This window comes from Oncorhynchus nerka, unplaced genomic scaffold, assembly GCF_034236695.1.
Source record: "Oncorhynchus nerka isolate Pitt River unplaced genomic scaffold, Oner_Uvic_2.0 unplaced_scaffold_1205, whole genome shotgun sequence".
Taxonomy (NCBI): domain Eukaryota; kingdom Metazoa; phylum Chordata; class Actinopteri; order Salmoniformes; family Salmonidae; genus Oncorhynchus; species Oncorhynchus nerka.
The window spans coordinates 42,286-54,680 of NW_027040129.1; the positions used below are offsets into that span (position 1 = coordinate 42,286).

At 47.5% G+C, this 12,395-nt stretch overlaps 1 protein-coding gene across 1 annotated transcript in view; it reads left to right on the forward strand.

Annotated features, from left to right (window-relative positions):
- The window catches only part of LOC115119522 (GRAM domain-containing protein 2A-like), an 86,456-nt gene that overhangs the window by 21,879 nt on the left and 52,182 nt on the right, over window positions 1-12,395 (forward strand). The window contains exon 2 of the mRNA XM_065015942.1: window positions 6,613-6,738. Within this exon, the coding sequence (XP_064872014.1) occupies window positions 6,617-6,738 (122 nt within the window). The 5' untranslated portion in view covers window positions 6,613-6,616. The remainder of the gene's footprint in view (window positions 1-6,612; window positions 6,739-12,395) is intronic.

The following is a 12,395-nucleotide window of genomic DNA, read 5'->3' on the forward strand; positions in this document are numbered from 1 at the left end:
GCTCTTCAGATGGTTGAAAGCATAGTGATAACACACTGGGAATTAGACATTGTTTTTCCATTGGAATCTGGTTGTGCTCTTCAGATGGTTGAAAGCATAGTGATAACACACTGGGAATTAGACAAACTTCTGGCGGACTTTGTTTTGAGTGGATGAATAAAGGTTGAAATCCCATTAATCAATGTCTACCAAATATTACCCAAATGTTCCCGTTGAAATGAAGTGGCGTGCCCAGTTTGGAAGTGAGGCTGGATGGTTAATAAAGCCTCTGAATTAAATGTATGTTTTGAACTATCCGGAGAGTGTTTTAATATCGTATCTAGATTATTTTGAACCATCATCTCAATACTAGGCTGGTCCTAGATGTCTTTTAATCACTGTGTGATAATGGTCATGGGTGTTGGCAAGACAGCACACACAGATCTGGGACCAGGCCATGTCAGTGTACGTCACTCTGGTCCTGGGGGAGCTAGGACGCCAGACAGCACACACAGATCTGGGACCAGGCCATGTCAGTGTATGTCACTCTGGTCCTGGGGGAGCTAGGACGCCAGACAGCACACACAGATCTGGGACCAGGCCATGTAAGTGTATGTCACTCTGGTCCTGGGGGAGCTAGGGCGCCAGACAGCACACACAGATCTGGGACCAGGCCATGTCAGTGTATGTCACTCTGGTCCTGGGGGAGCTAGGACGCCAGACAGCACACACAGATCTGGGACCAGGCCATGTCAGTGTATGTCACTCTGGTCCTGGGGGAGCTAGGGCGCCAGGCAGCCAGTCACCAAGGGGCTTACTGAACTTCAGAGAACATGACGTTTTGAATAAAAGTGGAAAGAAAAGAGGATGTTTGGCAGATGAAACCAGGAAATACCTGGCCTGGGGAATCACCAGGCATTCATCTACACTAACCTCAGATCCAGCCCTTCCTACATGACTGGCAAATTTGGCTAAAGTTTTAGAAAGGAAAGATGAAAGAGCGAGCAGGGTTGTGTAACTGTAAAAGGGAGAATCACATTCTTACATAACCCTGCTCTCTCATCACCTATACACTCTTAGAACCTAAAACAGTTCTTCAGCTGTCCCCAGAACCCTTCTTGGTTCTAGGTAGAACCCTTTCCACAGAGGGTTCTACATAGAACCCAAAATATAGTATTTTATAAGAGGAATATTTTATAGGAGTGTCATCAATCATAGCATATATTACTCAATTTTTTAAATATAACCTTTTAACGAGGCAAGTCAGTTAAAAACAAATTCTTATTTACAAGGACGGCCTACCCCGGACCAATTGTGCCTATGGTACTCCCAATCACGGCCTGACGTGAACCAGGGACTGTAGTGACACCTCTTGCATTGAGATGCAATGCCTTAGAACGCTGAGCCACTCGGGAGGCCTTCGTTGTGCTAAATCGTGTATCCTAATTAAATCTGAAGGGAAACATACAGGGCAGGCACAGACATGTTAAATGAATTTGAGTTTTTATGAGTTTTGTATTGTGAGCCTGTGAGGGTTCTACCAACCAAGCTTGTGATGTATTTAATATAGGCTCAATGAATAATGATACCAAATAAATAAAAAGGGGGCCCTGGGGAAAGAAGGTTGGGGAACTGTTCTAGATTATATACCAGCTGGTGCCTGTATCTTAGTGACCACATCTCCCCAGGCACACGTCAACCTGCATCACCATCAGAATGCCTGTAGAAGCATTCATCATCACCATCAGAATGCCTGTGGAAGCCTCCATCATCACCATCAGAATGCCTGTGGAAGCCTCCATCATCACCATCAGAATGCCTGTGGAAGCCTCCATCATCACCATCAGAATGCCTGTGGAAGCCTCCATCATCACCATCAGAATGCCTGTGGAAGCCTCCATCATCACCATCAGAATGCCTGTGGAAGCCTCCATCATCACCATCAGAATGCCTGTGGAAGCATTCATCATCACCATCGGAATGCTTGTGGAAGCCTCCATCATCACCATCGGAATGCCTGTGGAAGCCTCCATCATCACCATCAGAATGCCTGTGGAAGCATTCATCATCACCATCAGAATGCCTGTGGAAGCCTCCATCATCACCATCAGAATGCTTGTGGAAGCATTCATCACCACCATCAGAATGCCTGTGGAAGCCTCCATCACCACCATCAGAATGCCTGTGGAAGCCTCCATCATCACCATCAGAATGCCTGTGGAAGCCTCCATCATCACCATCAGAATGCCTGTGGAAGCCTCCATCATCACCATCAGAATGCCTGTGGAAGCCTCCATCATCACCATCAGAATGCCTGTGGAAGCCTCCATCATCACCATCAGAATGCCTGTGGAAGCATTCATCACCACCATCAGAATGCCTGTGGAAGCCTCCATCATCACCATCAGAATGCCTGTGGAGGCATTCATCATCACCATCAGAATGCCTGTGGAAGCATTCATCATCACCATCAGAATGCCTGTGGAAGCATTCATCACCACCATCAGAATGCCTGTGGAAGCCTCCATCATCACCATCAGAATGCCTGTGGAAGCCTCCATCATCACCATCAGAATGCCTGTGGAAGCATTCATCATCACCATCAGAATGCCTGTGGAAGCATTCATCATCACCATCAGAATGCCTGTGGAAGCATTCATCATCACCATCAGAATGCCTGTGGAAGCATTCATCATCACCATCAGAATGCCTGTGGAAGCATTAATCATCACCTTCAGAATGCCTGTGGAAGCATTCATCATCACCATCAGAATGCCTGTGGAAACCTCCATCATCACCATCAGAATGCCTGTGGAAGCCTCCATCATCACCATCAGAATGCCTGTGGAAGCCTCCATCATCACCATCAGAATGCCTGTGGAAGCCTCCATCATCACCATCAGAATGCCTGTGGAAGCCTCCATCATCACCATCAGAATGCCTGTGGAAGCCTCCATCATCACCATCAGAATGCCTGTGGAAGCATTCATCATCACCATCAGAATGCCTGTGGAAGCCTCCATCATCACCATCAGAATGCCTGTGGAAGCCTCCATCATCACCATCAGAATGCCTGTGGAAGCCTCCATCATCACCATCAGAATGCCTGTGGAAGCCTCCATCATCACCATCAGAATGCCTGTGGAAGCCTCCATCATCACCATCAGAATGCCTGTGGAAGCCTCCATCATCACCATCAGAATGCCTGTGGAAGCCTCCATCATCACCATCAGAATGCCTGTGGAAGCCTCCATCATCACCATCAGAATGCCTGTGGAAGCATTCATCATCACCATCGGAATGCTTGTGGAAGCCTCCATCATCACCATCGGAATGCCTGTGGAAGCCTCCATCATCACCATCAGAATGCCTGTGGAAGCATTCATCATCACCATCAGAATGCCTGTGGAAGCCTCCATCATCACCATCAGAATGCTTGTGGAAGCATTCATCACCACCATCAGAATGCCTGTGGAAGCCTCCATCACCACCATCAGAATGCCTGTGGAAGCCTCCATCATCACCATCAGAATGCCTGTGGAAGCCTCCATCATCACCATCAGAATGCCTGTGGAAGCCTCCATCATCACCATCAGAATGCCTGTGGAAGCCTCCATCATCACCATCAGAATGCCTGTGGAAGCCTCCATCATCACCATCAGAATGCCTGTGGAAGCATTCATCACCACCATCAGAATGCCTGTGGAAGCCTCCATCATCACCATCAGAATGCCTGTGGAGGCATTCATCATCACCATCAGAATGCCTGTGGAAGCATTCATCATCACCATCAGAATGCCTGTGGAAGCATTCATCACCACCATCAGAATGCCTGTGGAAGCCTCCATCATCACCATCAGAATGCCTGTGGAAGCCTCCATCATCACCATCAGAATGCCTGTGGAAGCATTCATCATCACCATCAGAATGCCTGTGGAAGCATTCATCATCACCATCAGAATGCCTGTGGAAGCATTCATCATCACCATCAGAATGCCTGTGGAAGCATTCATCATCACCATCAGAATGCCTGTGGAAGCATTAATCATCACCTTCAGAATGCCTGTGGAAGCATTCATCATCACCATCAGAATGCCTGTGGAAACCTCCATCATCACCATCAGAATGCCTGTGGAAGCCTCCATCATCACCATCAGAATGCCTGTGGAAGCCTCCATCATCACCATCAGAATGCCTGTGGAAGCCTCCATCATCACCATCAGAATGCCTGTGGAAGCCTCCATCATCACCATCAGAATGCCTGTGGAAGCCTCCATCATCACCATCAGAATGCCTGTGGAAGCATTCATCATCACCATCAGAATGCCTGTGGAAGCCTCCATCATCACCATCAGAATGCCTGTGGAAGCCTCCATCATCACCATCAGAATGCCTGTGGAAGCCTCCATCATCACCATCAGAATGCCTGTGGAAGCCTCCATCATCACCATCAGAATGCCTGTGGAAGCCTCCATCATCACCATCAGAATGCCTGTGGAAGCCTCCATCACCACCATCAGAATGCCTGTGGAAGCCTCCATCATCACCATCAGAATGCCTGTGGAAGCCTTCACCACCACCTTCAAAGGCCTGTGGAAGCCTTCACCACCACCTTCAAAGGCCTGTGGAAGCCTCCATCATCACCATCAGAATGCCTGTGGAAGCCTCCATCATCACCATCAGAATGCCTGTGGAAGCCTCCATCATCACCATCAGAATGCCTGTGGAAGCCTCCATCACCACCATCAGAATGCCTGTGGAAGCATTCATCATCACCATCAGAATGCCTGTGGAAGCATTAATCATCACCTTCAGAATGCCTGTGGAAGCATTCATCATCACCATCAGAATGCCTGTGGAAACCTCCATCATCACCATCAGAATGCCTGTGGAAACCTCCATCATCACCATCAGAATGCCTGTGGAAGCCTCCATCATCACCATCAGAATGCCTGTGGAAGCATTCATCATCACCATCAGAATGCCTGTGGAAGCCTCCATCATCACCATCAGAATGCCTGTGGAAGCCTCCATCATCACCATCAGAATGCCTGTGGAAGCCTCCATCATCACCGTCAGAATGCCTGTGGAAGCCTCCATCATCACCGTCAGAATGCCTGTGGAAGCCTCCATCATCACCGTCAGAATGCCTGTGGAAGCCTCCATCATCACCATCAGAATGCCTGTGGAAGCCTCCATCACCACCATCAGAATGCCTGTGGAAGCCTCCATCATCACCATCAGAATGCCTGTGGAAGCCTCCATCATCACCATCAGAATGCCTGTGGAAGCCTTCACCACCACCTTCAAAGGCCTGTGGAAGCCTTCACCACCACCTTCAAAGGCCTGTGGAAGCCTCCATCATCACCATCAGAATGCCTGTGGAAGCCTCCATCATCACCATCAGAATGCCTGTGGAAGCCTCCATCATCACCATCAGAATGCCTGTGGAAGCCTCCATCACCACCATCAGAATGCTTGTGGAAGCATTCATCATCACCATCAGAATGCCTGTGGAAGCATTAATCATCACCTTCAGAATGCCTGTGGAAGCATTCATCATCACCATCAGAATGCCTGTGGAAACCTCCATCATCACCATCAGAATGCCTGTGGAAGCCTCCATCATCACCATCAGAATGCCTGTGGAAACCTCCATCATCACCATCAGAATGCCTGTGGAAGCCTCCATCATCACCATCAGAATGCCTGTGGAAGCATTCATCACCACCATCAGAATGCCTGTGGAAGCCTCCATCATCACCATCAGAATGCCTGTGGAAGCCTCCATCATCACCATCAGAATGCCTGTGGAAGCATTCATCATCACCATCAGAATGCCTGTGGAAGCCTCCATCATCACCATCAGAATGCCTGTGGAAGCCTCCATCATCACCATCAGAATGCCTGTGGAAGCATTCATCATCACCATCAGAATGCCTGTGGAAGCCTCCATCATCACCATCAGAATGCCTGTGGAAGCCTCCATCATCACCATCAGAATGCCTGTGGAAGCCTCCATCACCACCATCAGAATGCCTGTGGAAGCATTCATCATCACGACAAGCAGGAAACCACTCACGACAAGCAGGAAACCACTCGCGACAAGCAGGACCACCCCCCCCACCATCCTCCCCCGCCCCTGTTCCCTCCACCCATGCTCTGTTTGTTACTCTAGGTGTTCCACAGCATGGCATTTCCCATTGACTTTGCATCTGCTAAAACTACAGAAAGGAGAAAGCCCTTTTTGAAACTGTTCTGAAAAGAAAGGCGCAAGTGGGAAGTTGTGTCAGGAAATAATTGCATTAGCCACACATGCTAAGGAGAGGAATTGTCACCAGATCTTCCTCAGACATGCTTCTCTCCCCTTTTTTTGACCAACCTTCCCCTGGGACATGGAGTATATAAGGCTTTTCACACCCCTGAGCTGAGTGAAACCAAGCTGCCTGGTTGTGAATCCATCATTGTTTCTGAAAAGGCCAATGTGAAAAGGACATATCAGCTGGCAGCACAGTACGGTCTGACTAGGCAACAACGAGTAGAAAAGGTTGTGTACTTGTGTGTGAGTGATGTGTTAATCGTTTAGTTTTCTCAGTCTGTGATGGGGTGTCGTGTTCTGTTCTGTCACCTCAGGCTGATGATGATGACGATGATGATGGACCAACAGGAGCAGAGTGATGACATCAGTGTCCTGAGCCCGCTGGAGTTGCTGACCGAGGCCGCCAAGGAGGACGATGGGCACTGCCAACCACAGTTCAGGTGAGGCATCTCCTCTTCTTTGACACCGATCTAGGATCAGCTAAATTCTCCCAATACCTCCTCAATGCTCATTTTAAAGGGATAGTTGGATCATTTGGCAATTAAGCCCTTTTTTCCCAGCAGTCAGATGAACTCATGGATACCAGATATTGTTAATTTAGCTTGCGTTCGGCGCAAAAGTCTAAGATGCCTCCGACTCTAGTGTGAAAGTCGTCTCCCTCCCAGCGGACTCCAGAGTGGTATAAAGAGATGGATAGTGTCTCCCCATGCTGTCACGAGGGGCCGTTAACAAGCCATCTCTGATTAGAAGCTGAACAAGCATTCTTCATGAGTCATCTCCCATGTTGCTACATTTTCAATGCAGACACTGTAACTTACTTACACTGTAAGTTATGGTGAATGTTATGGGGAAAGTTATGGTGAATGTTATGGTGAATGTTATGGTGAAAGTTATGGTGAATGTTATGGTGAATGTTATGGTGAATGTGTCTAGACTGATCCCAGTACACTGCCAGTTAGCAAAACTGGTTACAATGACGTTATGATCAGGTTGTGTATTGGTTGAATATGGACGCTTTGTTAAAGTCTTTTTAGCAACTATAAAATAACGTCATTAAGATGTAATTTACAAGCACCCGCAATAACATCTGCTAAATATATGTATGTGACCAATAAAATTAGATTTGATTCGATGTGCCATCGCCCATTGCTGTCATTGCTTGCTGGGTGGACTTAAAGACAGGGAGGCAAATTAGCAACTAGCATTATAATGTACAGTGATATCTCCACCTCTTTCTGCCGTATTCAATAACCCTGTCCGCTCCTCTTGGAACTCCCTCTCCCGGATCCGGGAGAATTGCCATCAACTGACACTAATTAGCATAACGCAACGGACAAAAAATATTCATATTCATGAAATCACAAGTGAAATATATTGAAACAGAGATTAGCCTTTTGTTAATCACCCTGTCATCTCAGATTTTGAAAATATGCTTTACAGCCAAAGCAAGACAAGCATTTGTGTAAGTTTATCGATAGCATAGCATTATGCCTAGCTAGCAGCAGGCAGCTTGGTCACGAAAATCAGAAAAGCAATCAAATTAAATTGTTTACCTTTGATGAGCTTCGGATGTTTTCACTCACGAGACCCCCAGTTAGACAGCAAATGTTCATTTTGTTCCTTAAATATTATTTTTATTGCCGAAATACCTCCGTTTGTTCTTCACGTTTGGTTGAGAAATCCACCGGCAACTGCGGTCACGACAACGCCGAAAAATATTCCAAATTAGATCCATATTATCGACAGAAACATTGCAAACGTTTTTTATAATCAATTTTCAAATATCTATTCGATAATATATCAACCGGGACAGGTGGCTTCTTAGTAGGAAAGAGAGAAACAATGGCCGCATTTGTCTCTTACGCACAAAACACTCTGAGAGCCTCCAGCTGACTACTGACGCAATGTTGACGTTCAGGCTCATTTTTCAAAATAAAAGCCTGAAACTATGTATTGTGACACTAGACACATTAGGGAATCCATAGAAAAAGGAATCTGGTTGATATCTCATTCACTGCTCAATAGGGACGCATAGGAACGCAGAGCTTTCTAAATAAGAGTCCCTTCCTGATTGGATTTTTCTCAGGCTTTCGCCTGCAATATCAGTTCTGTTATACTCGCAGACAATATTTTTACAGTTTTGGAAACTTTAGAGTTTTCTATCCTAAACTGTCAATTATATCCATATTCTAGCATCTGGTCCTGACAAAATAGCCCGTTTACTTTGGGAATGTTATTTTTCCAAAAATGAAAATAGTGGCCCCTAGTTTCAAGAGGTTATTAAGTAGCCTACAAGTCCCCACCTGAATTCTGCTCCAGTCTGCAGGCCCCTGTGTGTACAGAAGGAGTTAGTAGCTTAGAATACAACAAAGGACTGCCAAACACTGGCAGCTTGCCCATCAAAGACAGTTAAAGGTCTCTGTGGTCTGTTTCCTTTTCCCTTCCTATTTATTTACGTTGGCATCGAGTAGAATAGAATCACACCTTGTGATTCAACATTGGTGACTAGGTGGGAAGTCTCGAGGTCTGGGTGGGAAGGGGGTACCAGTACAGAGTCTATGTGGAGGTTATATAGAGGGGGCACTGGTTAGTCGAGGTAATTGAGGTCAAATGTACATGTAGGTAGAGTTATTATACTATTCATTTCTAGGATTACAACAGTTCATCCAAGTGTTTTGATATATATCGGACTTCAAATCGCAGTATTTGGTTTAAAAAAATCTGTTTGATTTTTGTCCCATATCATGCAGCCCTAACACACACACGCACACACTCTCTGTGTGAATGCTGTACCCTGCCACAGGACTAGAGTACAGACAGCCTGTTTGTCTTTGGGTTGACCTGATGCCACTGCCAGCAGAAATGTCTCCTCCTCTCTTCCTCTTCCTGTCTGTCTGCTCCTCCCGCATTATAAAAGCCAGCAGGTTGCAGGACAAACACACAGTTTGGGATTAACTGTCTCTCTCTCAGCCCACCCGGGTCACTTCAGCTCACTGACTAGACTAGAGAACCACACTAGTACAGCTTGTATCCTGTCTAAATTGTGCAGAGCCGTGCCTCCCCACCGGAGACTGGGGTTCAATCCCCTCTCTCTCTTTTTGACTTTCTTTTTTTTCTTCTATTGTGTTATTGACTGTATGTTTGTTTTACTCCATGTGCAACTCTGTGTTGTTGTTTGTGTCGCACTGCTTTGCTTTATCTTGGCCAGGTCACAGTTGTAAATGAGAACTTGTTCTCAACTAGCCTACCTGGTTAAATAAAGGTGAAATAAAAAAATACGTTCTCACTTTATCTCCTTCTATATTCAGTATATACCTGTCTATTAAACCATATAAAAATACTAAAGGTTGAGTGGAAGAAGTAGCATTAACAACCCAATGTTTCCCCCCTAGATTGTCTCACGTTACCCCAACTTCCACGTCTCGCTGTCGCTCGGTTATTTTTCAGAACGGTTGTGAGAAGGTCTAAAAATCGAGGTCACTTCCTGATGCTACCAACCAGGGCTGTATGGATGAGCTGAGATGGAGGTCACTTCCTGATGCTACCAACCAGGGCTGTATGGATGAGCTGAGATGGAGGTCACTTCCTGATGCTACCAACCAGGGCTGTATGGATGAGCTGAGATGGAGGTCACTTCCTGATGCTACCAACCAGGGCTGTATGGATGAGCTGAGATGGAGGTCACTTCCTGATGCTACCAACCAGGGCTGAATGGATGAGCTGAGATGGAGGTCACTTCCTGATGCTACCAACCAGGGCTGTATGGATCAGCTAAGATGAAGGTCACTTCCTGATGCTACCAACCAGGGCTGAATGGATCAGCTGAGATGAAGGTCACTTCCTGATGCTACCAACCAGGGCTGTATGGATGAGCTGAGATGGAGATCACTTCCTGATGCTACCAACCAGGGCTGTATGGATGAGCTGAGATGGAGGTCACTTCCTGATGCTACCAACCAGGGCTGTATGGATGAGCTGAGATGGAGGTCACTTCCTGATGCTACCAACCAGGGCTGTATGGATGAGCTGAGATGGAGGTCACTTCCTGATGCTACCAACCAGGGCTGTATGGATGAGCTGAGATGGAGGTCACTTCCTGATGCTACCAACCAGGGCTGTATGGATGAGCTGAGATGGAGGTCACTTCCTGATGCTACCAACCAGGGCTGTATGGATGAGCTGAGATGGAGGTCACTTCCTGATGCTACCAACCAGGGCTGTATGGATGAGCTGAGATGGAGGTCACTTCCTGATGCTACCAACCAGGGCTGTATGGATGAGCTGAGATGGAGGTCACTTCCTGATGCTACCAACCAGGGCTGTATGGATGAGCTGAGATGGAGGTCACTTCCTGATGCTACCAACCAGGGCTGTATGGATGAGCTGAGATGGAGGTCACTTCCTGATGCTACCAACCAGGGCTGTATGGATGAGCTGAGATGAAGGTCACTTCCTGATGCTACCAACCAGGGCTGTATGGATGAGCTGAGATGGAGGTCACTTCCTGATGCTACCAACCAGGGCTGTATGGATGAGCTGAGATGGAGGTCACTTCCTGATGCTACCAACCAGGGCTGTATGGATGAGCTGAGATGGAGGTCACTTCCTGATGCTACCAACCAGGGCTGTATGGATGAGCTGAGATGGAGGTCACTTCCTGATGCTACCAACCAGGGCTGAATGGATGAGCTGAGATGGAGGTCACTTCCTGATGCTACCAACCAGGGCTGTATGGATCAGCTAAGATGAAGGTCACTTCCTGATGCTACCAACCAGGGCTGAATGGATCAGCTGAGATGAAGGTCACTTCCTGATGCTACCAACCAGGGCTGTATGGATGAGCTGAGATGGAGGTCACTTCCTGATGCTACCAACCAGGGCTGTATGGATGAGCTGAGATGAAGGTCACTTCCTGATGCTACCAACCAGGGCTGTATGGATGAGCTGAGATGGAGGTCACTTCCTGATGCTACCAACCAGGGCTGTATGGATGAGCTGAGATGGAGGTCACTTCCTGATGCTACCAACCAGGGCTGTATGGATGAGCTGAGATGGAGGTCACTTCCTGATGCTACCAACCAGGGCTGTATGGATGAGCTGAGATGGAGGTCACTTCCTGATGCTACCAACCAGGGCTGTATGGATGAGCTGAGATGGAGGTCACTTCCTGATGCTACCAACCAGGGCTGTATGGATGAGCTGAGATGGAGGTCACTTCCTGATGCTACCAACCAGGGCTGTATGGATGAGCTGAGATGGAGGTCACTTCCTGATGCTACCAACCAGGGCTGTATGGATGAGCTGAGATGGAGGTCACTTCCTGATGCTACCAACCAGGGCTGTATGGATGAGCTGAGATGGAGGTCACTTCCTGATGCTACCAACCAGGGCTGTATGGATGAGCTGAGATGGAGGTAACTTCCTGATGCTACCAACCAGGGCTGTATGGATGAGCTGAGATGAAGGTCACTTCCTGATGCTACCAACCAGGGCTGTATGGATGAGCTGAGATGGAGGTCACTTCCTGATGCTACCAACCAGGGCTGTATGGATGAGCTGAGATGGAGGTCACTTCCTGATGCTACCAACCAGGGCTGTATGGATGAGCTGAGATGGAGGTCACTTCCTGATGCTACCAACCAGGGCTGTATGGATGAGCTGAGATGGAGGTCACTTCCTGATGCTACCAACCAGGGCTGTATGGATGAGCTGAGATGAAGGTCACTTCCTGATGCTACCAACCAGGGCTGTATGGATGAGCTGAGATGGAGGTCACTTCCTGATGCTACCAACCAGGGCTGTATGGATGAGCTGAGATGGAGGTCACTTCCTGATGCTACCAACCAGGGCTGTATGGATGAGCTGAGATGGAGGTCACCACCACTAAATAAAAGTTTAGTTCTGCCACAGATGTTTATTTTTTTTTATCCCATCAAGGTGGTTGGGAACCACTGGTCTAGCCAGTTAACTAAACCGGTAGTAATCGTGGCTGAAAACCGACCGGGTACACCGGGCTCATGCCCAGGGACCATGATCCTCCAGGGGGTACGACTCCAAATTAGGAAAGTGTTCCTAATGTTTTGTACACTCAGTGTAT